At 40.2% G+C, this 15,590-nt stretch overlaps 1 protein-coding gene across 1 annotated transcript; it reads right to left on the minus strand.

Moving 5' to 3' along the window:
- Nucleotides 1–2,756: 2,756 nt before the first annotated feature.
- On the minus strand, nucleotides 2,757–3,377 carry LOC126437610 (uncharacterized). The gene has a single exon (XM_050090484.1). The coding sequence runs from the start codon at nucleotides 3,375–3,377 to the stop codon at nucleotides 2,757–2,759; it is 621 nt and encodes a 206-aa protein (XP_049946441.1).
- Nucleotides 3,378–15,590: the final 12,213 nt, after the last annotated feature.

A 15,590-nucleotide genomic window follows, 5' to 3' on the forward strand; every position in this document is an offset into this window, starting at 1 on the left:
AATTTATCATACAATTCATGGAAAACATGCAACAGGTATTTCAAAACTGAAACATTGTCAAAAAACAAAAGTGGTACTGAATCTGTCATATGAAAATTTAGGCTACTACCTTGTATGTTCCAATGCCTATGAGAACAACACATAAAATTCTGCAAAACATCCTGCATTTATATCCACACAAAATTACTCATGTTCAAGTGTTGCTTCTTGCTGACCTACCAGTAAGACAAACATTGGCTCTAGAATTTCTTGCTCAAATTGAAGTGGACAATAAATGGCCATGACACACTCTGTGGACAGAATTTCTATCTCCAAGCATATGGCAGCACATGGAATTGCAGAAAATGGCTAATGGGAGATCCACTTACACATCATCATCATCTTCATTTCCCCTTTATCCAACATCTGCTCAGGTTGGGGTAACAATAGTACTTCATCACTTTACTCTGTCTTTCCAACATTCTTCTTCCAAAATTTGGTTCCTTAGCAGGTTTCTCCTCCTTATACTCATCTTTACTGTATCAATCCATCTTGTTCTCAGTCTTCCTCTTGGCCTCTTGCCCTCAATCTTGAACTCATTCTTCTTGGTATTCTTCCCTCCCCCAACCTCTTCACATGCCCAAACCATTTTAATCTAATCTTTCGATTTTCTCAATCAACTTCTCCACTCCAAATTCCTTCCTAACATCTTCATTTTTCACTATCTCTCTTCTTGTCTTCCCTAGCATGCCTCTCAGAAACTTCTTTTCACTGGATTGTATCCTACTCTCCTCTCTTCTAGTCATAGTCCAAGTCTCTGAGCTGTAAATTAGTATTGGTGTGAAGTAATTCTTGTATAGCACCAGCTTACACCTTATTGGCACTTCCCTTCCCAACACCAAGTCCCTCACACACTGGTAAAATGTACTGCTCTGTTATATTCTTTTGCTAATTTCTGTCTCTAAACGAGCATTCCCCATTAATACACTTCCCAAATATTTAAAGTTGTCCACTATTTCAATATCCACCCCTTAATATGATTTTTCCCTTGCCCTCTATCCCCTCTGGTTACCACCATGGTCTTGCTTTTCTCCACACTAAATGTCATTCCATATTTCTTGGCCCTACCATTTAGGATGTCTATTTGTTTTTGTACCTCCTTACTGCTTGTTCCCCACACCACAATATCATCAGCAAATAGTAAGAGCTTCATCCATCTCCCTCTATGGGCTTCTTTTGTCTCTTTGACTATTTCATGCATCATAATTATAAATAGTAGTGGTGATATCACACTTCCTTGTCTTAGTCCCATAACATTCTTAAGCCATTCAGTCCTTCCAACTGGTGTCTGCACACAACTAGAGGTTTTTTCATACATTGCCTGGATGACTTCAAGTGTTTGCTTTCCAACTCCCTTTCTCTTCAAGGTTGCCCATACCTTTTCTCTGGGAACACTGTCATATGCTTTCACTAGGTCAATAAATGTCATCACTAGATCTTTCCCACACTCCCAATGTCTTTCCATCAACTGTCTCATACTAAAGATTGGGTCCACTGTCGATCTACCATGACGAAAACCATACTGCTACTCTTCTAACTGCCTTTTCACTTTTTCTCTCACTTGCTTTTCCAGTATCCCTTCCATTATTTTGCTACTTGGGATACGAGTGTCATCCCTCGATAGTTGTCACATACTTTCCTGTCACCCTTCTTGAAAACTGGGATTATTATTCCCTTTCCCCATTCTTCAGGTACACATTTTTGGGCCCAAATGCATCTTATTAGTCTATACAGTCAGTCTGTAGTCCAACTGGTCCAGCTGCCTTTATCATCTCCACAGTAATTTCATCCATCCTGTTTTCATTTTTCTCAGAGCTAGTTCCACTTTTAACATCATTATATCCTCTTCTTCCAGACCCCTGCCCCCTGCCATACTTCTATTCCCTTTCCATTGCCATTCTTCACATTTAGTAATTTATCAAAGTACTCTTTCCACTTTTTCCGTATCTCTGGTTGCTTTAATAGCTCTCCACTTTCCCCTTTCACTAGCTTTGAGTATGTTTGTTCCTTCCTCATGCTCTTTGTAGTTCCATATATCACCCTCTTACCACTAGTAACAATCTTTTTCCAACTCTCGGACGCAATTCTCCCAGCTTTTCTTCTTTTCATCTGCTACCATTTTCTTACACTTATTTTTACTGTTCTGGTATTTCCTTTTACTTTCAGCTGTTTGGTCTCTGTTCCATTTGTGCCAGGCTTTCTTCTTTTCTTTTACTGCCTCCTACACCCTTGAATTCCACCATGGTGTCTAAAAAAATGGTTCAAATGGCTCGGAGCACTATGGGACTCAACATCTTAGCTCATAACCCCTAGAACTTAGAACTACTTAAACCTAACTAACCTAAGGACATCACACACACCCATGCCCGAGGCAGGATTCGAACCTGCGACCGTAGCAGTCCCGCGGTTCCGGACTGCAGCGCCAGAACCGCTAGACCACTGCGGCCGGCCATGGTGTCTCCTTTTCCTTTACCCTTCTGAACACTCTGCCCCAGGTCTTCTCAACAGAGCTTACAAATGCTTCTTTGAACTTACCCCATTCCTCTTCCACATTGCCATACCCAGTATTAGGGATTTTACGATTAAGTAACTCCTTAAACTTTTCTTGTACCATGCCATCCTGTAGTTTCCACTCTTTTCTTTTCTTTTCCCTTTCTTCCTTTATGTCTTTCAATTCATCAAATCTCATCTTTGCCACCACCACTCAATGGTCTCCATCAAACCTCTCCTGTGAGTGCAGTTACCTCCGTCAACCGTCCCCGATTTTTCTTTTCCACCAGAAAGTAATCGATGACCATCTTCGTCCATCTATCACCCCATCCATATCGCATTATCTTTTGGCTATTCTTTTTACAGAACCATGTGTTGCCCACAAACATCCCATTTCTTTCACAGAAATCAAACAGTTTCTCTCCTTCCTCATTTTTCCTCACATATCCATATGGGCCAATTATCTCCTCCTTCCCTAGCCTTTCCTTGCCTACATGTGCATTTAGAACACCTATTATTATAGCTTCCACATCTGAAATTATGCTCTTTAATACCTCTAGAAAATCCTCTATGTTCTCTTCTTTATTTCCTGTATATGGTGCATGTACTTGGATGAAGTCCTTCACTACATTCCTTGTCCTCAGCTGAATCCTCATCACCCTATCACTTGTGTATTCTACTGCTTCCACATATTCCACTAGGTTTGGTTTTGCTATGATACCTACTCCATTTCTGACTTCTTGTCCACCACTCCCCTCATTTTCCTCCTTCCTCTTCCCTTCCATCACTTCTGTGTTCTCCTTTTCCATGAAGTCTATCAACTCTTCTGCCTTCCCATTAGGGGTCATCACATTTAATATACCCACCTTCACTGTCTTGGTGCATAGTTACCCACTTCTCACAGTTCCCACAGCACCCAAGAACTGCACGTTGCCTGCAGGGAACGCCCTAACCTTTTCCGAGGCTGGTTTTGAAGTACCATTTCATATATAGGCTATTATTATGGTGGGGTCGCCACTCACAAAGGCATTTTAGAGCTGCTCCCAGCATATGTTTAGGCCGCTCCTAACATGGAGAACAAACACCATTTGTAGCTGCCCCTCTGGAGTACAGAAACTACAGGAAGTAAGATATGAAGACAGTTCTTCCGCTTTTTCACCATTGGGACTTGTAAAATCCTCTTCCACTTTCCAACTGTTGTCTGTCTTCACCTGTTACCTTGGCAGGGGCCCTTACAGCATACTACCATCCAGCGCCATATGGACCCAGGTTTTTTAACAAGGTTGTTACTCCTCCCCCTCCTCCTTCCTCACCACTTGCAAGGTGAGACCCCGAGCTTGGAACCAGCAGTGGCTTGCTTTGTTCTGCAAAGATAACTATGTGGTGCAGGTTGATGGCATCATTAAGTATAGTGCCACATTTTTTTGGAGGAGATAGATCCTGTGGGACATGTTACCCATACTGTCACTGGTAAACACTATGAGAGTTATTTGGACACCAATGTCAGTCCAGCCCTTCAACAGCATGGATATATGGGTATGATCATTTTTATGTTGCTCTTTCACGCATTACACAGCCAGTGAAGGGGCTGTTGGAGAGGGATTTCAGAATGCTAGAATTATCAGCCATCATTTCCCTACAATCTGGCCATCCAGGTCACTTGATCTTAAACTGTGTGATTTCTGGTTGTGGTGTTATCTGAAAGATGTTGAATTCAGTGTTTCAGTTACAAACATAGTTGAACTGAAGGCATGCACTGGACACTGCATTTTGAATGTGACCCCAGACCTACTCTGTGATATATGTCATTTCTCAATTTCATCTCGTGGCAAAAAATGGTGGACAACATATTGAACATATCTTGTGCCAATCCCATGACTGTTAGAAACCAGTTACAATATGATCCTAACAGTTCCATCTAGTGGAAAAATTTTTGTTAGTGGTTCTTCTTCCTACATCTATACTCTACAAAACCACCGTGAGGTCCATAGCAGAGGGTACATCCCATGGTACTGGTTATTATGGTGTCTTCCTGTTCCATTCACATATGGAATGTGGGAAGAATGATTGTTTGAATGCCTTTGTGGGTGCAGTAATTATTCTAATTTTATCCTCAGGAGCCCTATGTGAGTGATATGTAGGCTATTGTAGTATATTCCTAGAATAATCAATCTAAGTCGGTTCTTGAAACTGTGTTGTATTCTGTGCAAAATCCATTGAAGAATCTCTCTTACTTATGAAGGAAAGTGTACTTATAGCATAAATGCAGCCGATAGCAAGTGAAAAATTGTGAAATTCACATGTAAAAAAATTCATTTTTTCATGTTTTTGAACTTCCACTGCTATGAGTGTAAATCTAAGTGTAAATCCTGAATCCTTCTTGGTCATGCAGATAAAGTTTCATGAATTCATTTATAAAATAAAAGTACAGACAATGGAACTTAAAATGTCCTATAGTGCCTCTCCTGCTCTATGTTGGCCCGTCTGATGTCCTAACCCCTCTTAATAGACTTTATTGGGATATTTTACGTTTATGTTCAAGAATCTTCCAGTTCAGCTCCTTCAGTATTTCTGTAACAGTCTCCCACAGATTAAACAAATCTGTGACCATTCATACTTCCCTTACCTGCATACGTTCAATATCCCCTGTTATTCCTATCTGATAGAGGCCCCAGACACTTGAGCAATATTCTAGAACTGATCACATTAGTGGTATGTAAGCAATCTCCTTTGTAAACTGATGCACTTCCACAGTATTCTACTAATAAACAGAAGTCTACCACTTGCTTTACCCATAACTGAACCTATGTGACCACTCCATTTCACATCCCTACAAATTGTTACAATTAGGTATTTGTATGAGTTGGCCGATTCCAACAGTGACTCATTGTTATTATAGTCAAAGGATAATATGTTGCCTTTTTTTCATTTTGTGAAGTGAAAAATTTTACATTTCTGAACATTCAGAGCAAGGTGCCAATGTCTGCACCACGTTGAACTCTTATCAAGATCTGACAGCTTCTTTTAAATGGTGCTTCATCATAGATAACTGCATCATCTGCAGAAAGCCTGGTTTTACTATTAATATTGTCTGCAAGGTCATTAATGTACAACAGGAGCAAGGGTCCCTACACACTTCCCTGGGGCACACCCAATGTTACTTCTACATGTCACAATGAGTCTCCATTCAACATAACATGCTGTGCCCTCTCTACCAAAATATCCTCAATCCAGTTACAAATTTCATTTGATACCCAGTATGATCGCACTTTTGACAGTAAGTGTAGGTGCAGCACAGAGTCAAATGCCTTTTGAAAATCAGGAAATCTGCATCTACCTGGTTGCCTTGGTTCAAAGTTTTCAGTGCATCATGTGAGAAAAGTGAAAGTTGGGTTTCACATGATCATTGTTTTCAAAATCAATGCTGGTTGGCTCTGAGGAGGTCATTCTGTTCAAGATATCTCATTATGTCTGAGCTTTTCCAGTGATGTTTCCTCCTTTGATAACATCCCATTCAAATATGACATCATTCTGCAGAGTGACTCTTCTTTAACAGCATTTTGAAAGTGGAATTTTAATTATAATCATCCTATACATAAACTATCAAATCCAAAGCAACCACAACATAAAATTATTTCCATCTTTTACAGAATTTATCACTACATATTTTATAAAATTTCATTTTTTTGCTTGTATAAATGTATTATTATAGCAGAATGAAAAATTTCACCTAGTGTAGGCAATAATTTTGATAACATCAACAATGTCATACTTCAAAAATATTTCCACTTGTCATCTCTTCTGAACTTATCAGGTAACATATTCAGATTACAAACATTTTTCAGTTTTCAAAATTTTCTTCTTTACACAATAAGAACAATAGCAATTCATTAAGTTTTTGGAGGCATATGTACAGTAAGTGGCCCAACTGAATTACAAAGCCAAAGACATAACCATCCCTCTCCATCTGATTTTGTGTAATGCAGTGAACAGTAAATGAGATATCTATATAAGATAAATTAACTGAAATCCACTGTAGAGTCAGGACAGAGACAACAGAGTGACTGTGTGGATTTAGCAGGCAAAAATAGAAAACATAGAACTGAATTTGTCAAAATCAACAGAGAAACCATTAATAAATCCATAAAAGAGGAAAACCAGAACTTAAGAACAGAGGCATCTCAAACTAAACAATGTTTAGAAGAAAAGGTCAAAGTTCTGTAATCAATAGCAAAGTAGATGATCTGGAAAAGATGTCAATGATAACACTGATGCACACAAAATAATTTATTAGATCTAAGTACAAAATGTATATAATTACATGAAAGTATTGCAACAAAATGCTTTGTTAGTAGCTGCAGAGTGGTGTAGGATGTTGTCTCTATTATAAGCTTTCTGGTGAAGAAAAAATACAGCCTGCAGACTTTTTACAAAGTTGCCATTATAATTTTTCATTAGAGATTTTCTTATTAGGGTTGCCAAGAAATTAATTCACTGCATTTTTTTTTCTCAGCTGAAAACAATGCTATGAATGCAAAACATCATGTATGTATTTTTATTTGAAATCTTCTGAGTGAAGGGGCCAAGTTTCTGTCACTTCTGACAGGTAGCGTAGCTGTAGGACAGTTTCAAAATGGTGTCTGTGGACGTACATTTCAAGCAATGCGCTGTCATTGAATTTCTCACTGCAGAGAAAGACACTGTGGGGAATATTCACAAATGCTTGTGCAAAATCTATGGAGCATCTGCTGTTGACAGAAGTACAATTAGTTGCTGGACATGGAAGGTGAAGTAATCAGAAGGCGGTTCAGTGGAGCCCCACGATTTGCAGCAGTGGGGAAGACCCTCCATGGCTATCACACCTGACATGTAGCAGCAAGCTGATGTTGTCATTCATGAGGACAAATGCATTATGACTTGTCGGTTTGTGCTGCATCTGTCAATCAGCAAAGGAAGTGTGGATGTAATTATCTGCACTCTTGGATATTCAAAAGTGTGTGCAAGATGGGTCCTATGGTGTCTAACAGTTGATCACAAATCACACAGAGAAAACATTTGTCTTGATTTGTTGTAACATTTTAAAGCTGAGGAGGAGGCCTTCTAGTCTGGATTGTGATAGGTGATGAAACCTGGGTTCATGATTTTGAGTCCTAAGCAAAATGACAGCCGAAGGAATGGCGCCATTCCCAATCCCCACAGAAGAAAAATTTCAAAGCAACTACTTTCACCAGTAAGGTTATGATCACCATGTTCTCGGATTGTGAACGTGTGATTCTCATTTAGGTGATGCCAAGAGGTGGTACCATTAATTCAGAAGCATATGTCAACATATTAACAAAATTCAAGCTGCATTTCTGTCGACTTCAGCTCCACCACAATCCAGGAAATGTTTTGCTGCAACACGATAATGCTCAGCACCTAAATGTGAGGACTGCTGAACAAATCACAAAACAGGATAGGACAGTGTTACCCCATCCACCCTACAGTGCTGACCTAGCCCCTTTGTACTTCCACTTGTTCGGGCCATTAAAGGATGCCATTTATGGAAGACTTTTGAGGACAATGAAGAGGTGATTCACACAGTGAAACACTGGCTACACCACCAGGACAAGGATTGGTAGCAACAGGGCATACACATCCTTGTTTTGTGCTGGAGGAAGGCCATAGAACAGGATGGAGATTACATGGAAAAATAGGGCATGTAGATAAAACACCATTATTTCATGTTTGTAATTCTCATTATGTTCAATAAAGAACTGTTGAAGATAAAAATGCAGTGCATTACTTTCTGGGCAACCCCCACAGATCTAAGTAAAACATCTGTAGAATTATATGAAAGGATTGCAGCAAAAAGCTTTGTTAGTAGTTACAGTGTGCTGTAGACCAATATACCTATTAAAAGCTGTCCTGGTGAAGGAAAACTGCAGCCTTCAGCTATTTATAACACTGTCATGGTAATTTTTCATTTAGGATGAGTGATGCATTTAAAACTAAATTTGTAAAAGATTTCTTGGATGGGAAGGCACATTCACGGCCCAGTCAGAATACTTGTTCAGATATGTCATATAATGCTTTTGAAAAAGGTTTTCTAAACCAATTTTAGCCAGAATAAGAGTAGGCAAGGATTATGAGTGAATTTTTGAGTAGACCAGTATAACTACAGTGAGGGAAGTGGATGTATGAATGTATTTTGTGAAAAACAGTTAAGGAGTTTGGAGCATTTGGACAAGCCTTTTGGTGTGAGACCTGAGTTTCTCCCAGTATATACAGTGTTTAAATAACTTACAGGAATGCAGCTGGGTGACATCATTGACAACTGCCAATATTTTGATGGGAGCGCAGCCTAGCATTTTCAACGCAAAATTGCAGTACGTAAGAGCTGTGCAAGTGAATTTAAAACTTACATTTTCAGAGAAACTCTGCAAAAATAACATTCACACACACTGTAGGGTGAGAGCAGGATTAAATAAAAACCACCACCTCTATTCGTAAGGTTACTTGCTAATTTAATTTCAACATCTTCCTTAATAACTCTATCTCAATAGCTGGAAGTGCATGCCAGATCTCAAGTTGTTCTGCAGTGTCAGATTTATTCAGCCGTTGTAAATGGATGTGCTGCTTGTGCTCAGTATACTGATCCTCCACAGTCCTTAGAATTTCACCAATATATGCTACGGCATAATTGCAAGGCATATGGTGGACACCTGCCTTATGCAAACCAAGATCACCATTTATGGAACCTAAAAAGGCCTTAACCTTGGGTGGTGGTCAAAGAACACACTTCACATTGTATTTCTGGAAAATACAGACAGTGCTGTTCTAAATGCTTCCTGCATAAGGCAAAAAGGCCATAGACTTTGGCACAACCTTAGTATTACCATCACTGCCCCCTTGCATAGTTGGTCAAAAGCACAATGCACATCTGATTTGTCTTTCACTGTAACCAATCTGATGAAAGGTGACTTTGAGATGGGTTAACTCAGCTGACAAACTTTCAAGATCTGATATTATGTGGGCCCTATGAACAAAGATATCAAGTACCTCTTCAAGTTGAGTCAGATAGTGATAACTATCAGCCTGTAAATACAAGTCACTGTGAGTAGGCTTCCTATAAATGGCATGTCTCAACATATATGGATATGTTGAAAGACAGATTAGACATGAATCGTGCTTTTGACAAATTGTGTGTCGGGTAAGTGATGATTGATAATATTGAGCACCAAAGTCTACAGACTTTCTGCCTTATGCAGGAAGCATCTCAAACAGGATTGATCCTATTTTGCAGAAATATCATGTGAAGCGTGTTTTTCATCCACTACCTAAGATCAGGGCTCTTTTGGGTTCTGTAAAGGATGATCTTGGTATGCATAAGGTGGTTGTCCATGGTATTCCTTGCAGTTGTGGCATATCATACATTGGTCAGACTGTCAGGACTGTGTTGGACTGGTGTACTGAGCATAAGTGGCACACATGCTTACAACAGATGAGCAAATCCGCCATAGCAGAACATTGTATAGTAACTTCAAGATTCTGGCATGCACTTCCAGCTACTGGGCTAGTGTTGTTAAGGAAGCTATTGAAATTAAATTAGCAGGTAACCTTATAAATAGAGATGGCAGTTTTTGTTTAAATTCTGCTTGGAATCCTGGTCCCTCCATTGTCAAAAAATAGAGGTACAAAGTTTATGAACCTCACCGATTGATTACCAGTTTTGCTATTGATAACTTCTGATGTTGCTCATCTTTTGTTTGTGATGGCACTAGTGTTTACAGTGTGTGCGAATGTTACTTTTGCAGAGTTCCTCTGAAAACAGAGGTTTTAATTCCCTTGCACAGCACTTATTTCCTGTAGTTTCACCTTAAAAATGCCGGTTGTGCTCCTGTCAAAATATTGGTGGTTGTTCACTGTGTACCTGACTGCATTTCTCATACGTTATTTGTAAAGGCTTTTGATGGGTTAACTCAAACAAATGCTGTAAATAGGAGATTATCTAGGAAAGTACAGTGGAGTTGATTTATAAACCAGATGATTCTACTGATCAGTTTTTAAATTATGTGGATAAATCAGAGAGAGCACCTGAAAGGAATGAGAGGCAAACTTTAATCAGAGCAGTTTTGTGGGATCCACATCATGGGGGAAGAGAGGCATGGAATCAGAGTTACAATAATTACAGTGGGAAAGGTCATGGGAGGAGAGATAGTGGAAACTACAGGAATGAGTTTCAAGGAGGTGGGAATAGAAGAGACTACAGCTGGAATGGCAGAAACAGAAATGGCAACAGAGAGTCTGAAAACAGAAGTAGATCATAGGAGGGAAATAAAATATCACAGGAAAACCAAAGATCAGATAAGAGGGGAGATGGACCAGGAACCAGGAAACTAATGGTTGTCCCATTGGGAACTTGTCAGCTTGTGGCAAGGAATTGGTATCAGAATCAGCCTAATACCAACAGGAGAAGATACAGTGGAAGGAGAAATTCAGGGTTGAAGGACAAAATAATTGATGGGCACATGAGATCAGTAGGTTTCGTTTTGACAAGAAATTTTGAGAGGTCTCTAATGATGGGACAAAACAGAAAGAATGGTGATTAAATTATTGAGGAGTTGAAATTGAATGAAGAAACTCTTGAAAGCATTTTTAATCAGTCAGAAAACGAATTTATCATGAGAAAGATATATCAGGTAGCAATTGTGAGGAATTTGGGTCATGTAGGGTGACAAACAAGTAGTGAGTGAGGGTGAAGTGTTGACTCTTATTTGTAATGATGCTGTAGATCTTGGTGTTAGTAATGACAACAGTTGTACTGAAGATTATTACAATGAAGAACTTGATGGGATGGTTGATGCTTAAGTTAGCCGAATTAGATAGTGATGGTGAGACAAGTTGTGTAAAGAAAGGCACTGACAGCATAAATCATAGAGTCAGATTTTGCAGTAAAGACTAGTGAAGCAACTGAGAGGGAGAATGGAAGTATGAATAATGATTTTACTGAAATTTTGAGGGTGATGTGGGAAAATCATAAAAGAAAGAAATGAATACAAGGTAAAACTAGGGAATTAAGTCTAAAATAAAAAAAGTGAGAAGTTTCATTGTGATTGGTTGGAAGAGTTAAGCCACAGGTCAAGTAATGAGGGAGAATTTGAAGAAGTGAACCCATATGTTAACGGAAATCGCATAAGAGAAGGAGGCTCTTGTGTTGCTCTATGTAAAAGATATGGGTTTTGGAGAAATTATAGATGATTTGTTCATGAGGAAGCTGAGGGTAAAGGATATGATTCACATGTATGTAAGGACTGGAAGCTCTGAAGGTAGTGCAGTCTGTGGGATTTCTGAGAAATTAAGGGATAATATCAAATACAGTTCTGAGTTTATTGAAATGCCTGTTGTTGGTGTAAAAATAAGAGAAGCAACTGGGAAGTATAGTAGTATTCTAAAGAAACAAGTACTCTTAGCCTTTTCTGGTGGATGTATAAAAGGTTATACAAGGTTGCCTTGTAATTCCAAATTTGAGTGTAAATATCATTATGGTGATGGAACGGATCATGGAGTCCAAAGTAGGATTTGGTTGGTTTAGCAAAGTATTAGTTTTTCACTGATCCAAAAGGCAAAAAGGGGGGGGGGGGATAACTTTAGCTTGTGACAGGGGATACTTCAATGATGTATTATTGATGAACCCTATGGTAACTCAGTTGATGTTAAATTGGAGGGATCAGAAAAGTTAAGTTCTGATCAAAAGGTACAATCAAGGGAACTGTTACAGAAATACTATGATGTTTTGACAATAAACCTGAAAAAGTAAAAAATTATGAATGCTAGAAGAATGACAATGAATTCAATATCCCATTAGTTCTTGCTTCAAAGAAAGATGTAGGCAGAGGAGGGGGAGGGGAGGGGGGAGGGAAGAATAAGATTAATACTGGATTGAAAACATTTAAATAAATGGTTAGAGTGCCAGACTGATCACTCAGAAAATGTTGATGAGTTGTTGTATAAATTAGATCATATGAAATTCATGATTAGTTTAGACTTCACTGACAGTTTCCATCAAATCACACGTGAACAGAAATCCAGAAAGTAAACTGAATTTCTATATGGGGAGATGCTATCAACATTGCATAGTACCTTTTGTGTTTAATGTTTCTGTAGCTGAATTTATTTGTGCATTGGATTTTTCTTGGGGAGTGAATTTCTAAGCAAATTAACCATTTATGTTGATTATGTTTTAATCACCAGGAGAAACTGAAGGAGTATTTTACTTTACTGGGGGAAGCTTGTAAGAAATTAAGGGAAAGGGGGGGGGGGGGGGACGAGGGGGGTATGTAATGGAAACTGGAAAAGTCCGAATATGCTGTGAAGCAACTCAGATTTTTGAACTGCAGCATTAATTAAAAAGGAATTTTACCAGGTGAAGAGAAAGTTGAATACACTCCTGGAAATGGAAAAAAGAACACATTGACACCGGTGTGTCAGACCCACCATACTTGCTCCGGACACTGCGAGAGGGCTGTACAAGCAATGATCACACGCACGGCACAGCGGACACACCAGGAACCGCGGTGTTGGCCGTCGAATGGCGCTAGCTGCGCAGCATTTGTGCACCGCCACCGTCAGTGTCAGCCAGTTTGCCATGGCATACAGAGCTCCATCACAGTCTTTAACACTGGTAGCATGCCACGACAGCGTGGACGTGAACCGTACGTGCAGTTGACGGACTTTGAGCGAGGGCGTATAGTGGGCATGCGGGAGGCCGGGTGGACGTACCGCCGAATTGCTCAACATGTGGGGCGTGAGGTCTCCACAGTACATCGATGTTGTCGCCAGTGGTCGGCGGAAGGTGCACGTGCCCGTCGACCTGGGACCAGACCGCAGCGACGCACGGATGCACGCCAAGACCGTAGGATCCTACGCAGTGCCGTAGGGGACCGCACCGCCACTTCCCAGCAAATTAGGGACATTGTTGCTCCTGGGGTATCAGCGAGGACCATTCGCAACCGTCTCCATGAAGCTGGGCTACGGTCCCGCACACCGTTAGGCCGTCTTCCGCTGACGCCCCAACATCGTGCAGCCCGCCTCCAGTGGTGTCGCGACAGGCGTGAATGGAGGGACGAATGGAGACGTGTCGTCTTCAGCGATGAGAGTCGCTTCTGCCTTGGTGCCAATGATGGTCGTATGCGTGTTTGGCGCCGTGCAGGTGAGCGCCACAATAAGGACTGCATACGACCGAGGCACACAGGGCCAACACCCGGCATGATGGTGTGGGGAGCGATCTCCTACACTGGCTGTACACCACTGCTGATCATCGAGGGGACACTGAATAGTGCACGGTACATCCAAACCGTCATCGAACCCATCGTTCTACCATTCCTAGACCGGCAAGGGAACTTGCTGTTCCAACAGGACAATGCACGTCCGCATGCATCCCGTGCCACCCAACATGCTCTAGAAGGTGTAAGTCAACTACCCTGGCCAGCAAGATCTCCGGGTCTGTCCCCCATTGAGCATGTGTGGGACTGGATGAAGCGTCGTCTCACGCGGTCTGCACGTCCAGCACGAACGCTGGTCCAACTGAGGCACCAGGTGGAAATGGCATGGCAAGCCGTTCCACAGGACTATATCCAGCATCTCTACGATCGTCTCCATGGGAGAATAGCAGCCTGCATTGCTGCGAAAGGTGGATATACACTGTACTAGTGCCGACATTGTGCATGCTCTGTTGCCTGTGTCTATGTGCCTGTGGTTCTGTCAGTGTGATCATGTGATGTATCTGACCCCAGGAATGTGTCAATAAAGTTTCCCCTTCCTGGGACAATGAATTCACGGTGTTCTTATTTCAATTTCCAGGAGTGTATATTGCAAAATTCTCTGTTTTGAAAACAAGGAAACAATTAAAATCATTTTACAGGCTATATTGCTTCTATAGGAAGTTTATCAGCTCAGAAGTTTTAAATGCTTAATGTGTGAACAACCTTTTAAAGAAAGATTGCTTGAAAGCATTTGACAAAAGTAAGATATATCTAATACAAAATAATTTGCTTTTCTGACCATGATAGATGGTTCTTCACTATAAATGAAGTAAATGAACCGAAAAAAGTAAATTTCATTTGGAAGAAACTTAGGACTATAAACACACACAAACACTATGGAAAACTTTAGTCAGCAACTACAGTTTGTATACTGGACTCCCACATATGCTGCTGTTGATGTTAACGCCAAATTAAGCAGCATGTGTGTGAGATATAGTCAAATACTTTGCTGAGGTCACAGAGTGTCAGTGCCACACTTTCTCTGTCCTCAAATCCCTGCCTTATCTTTGGAATTCAGTTGAGTGTTGCTATAACTGTTGACTTTCCTTTGTGAAAACTATGCTGTGTGTTCAGGAAGCTCCAGAACAATTTTCTTCAGGACTGTACAGGACATGCCATTGATATCTGCACTCTCAGAATGCTTATATGAATTCACTATTATTACAGTTTCCTTAGGGTGAACTTCCTTCCAGTTTTTAAGAGTGCAACAGTTTACATATCTTTATATGAGCTATAGGATCTAAGCCTGAATTTGGAATTTCTCTTACAGTCTTTTTCACTATCCTAATAAAGTACTGACTGAAGACAATGACTACAGGAGTTCGAGGTGGAGGTAGGCTGACTCCTGTGATCATTTACTGGATTTCTAGCTGCTTTACATGGATTATGAGTCTCTTAAGTGAATGTATCATTGTATTTCTTGTTTCCATCCTCTACTGCCTTTTTGTAATTTTCTGGTACATCTCCCTTGTACACAACTTCTATATACTCCTTCCATCTTTCAGCTTAACATTCTTTGCTTAGGACTAATTTTCCATCTGAGCTCTTGATATTCATATACCTGCTTCTCTTTTCTTCAAAGGCATCTTTAATTTTTCTGTAGGTGGCTTCTATCTTTCCCCTAGAGATATATACTTCTAAATCCTTAAATTTGTTCTCTGGTCATTCCTGCTTAACTATTTTTCATTTCCCATCAATCTCATTTTTTAGACATTTGTATTCCCTTTCACCTGCTTCATTTACTGCATTTTTATATTT

Source organism: Schistocerca serialis, chromosome 1, assembly GCF_023864345.2.
Source record: "Schistocerca serialis cubense isolate TAMUIC-IGC-003099 chromosome 1, iqSchSeri2.2, whole genome shotgun sequence".
Lineage (NCBI taxonomy): Eukaryota > Metazoa > Arthropoda > Insecta > Orthoptera > Acrididae > Schistocerca > Schistocerca serialis.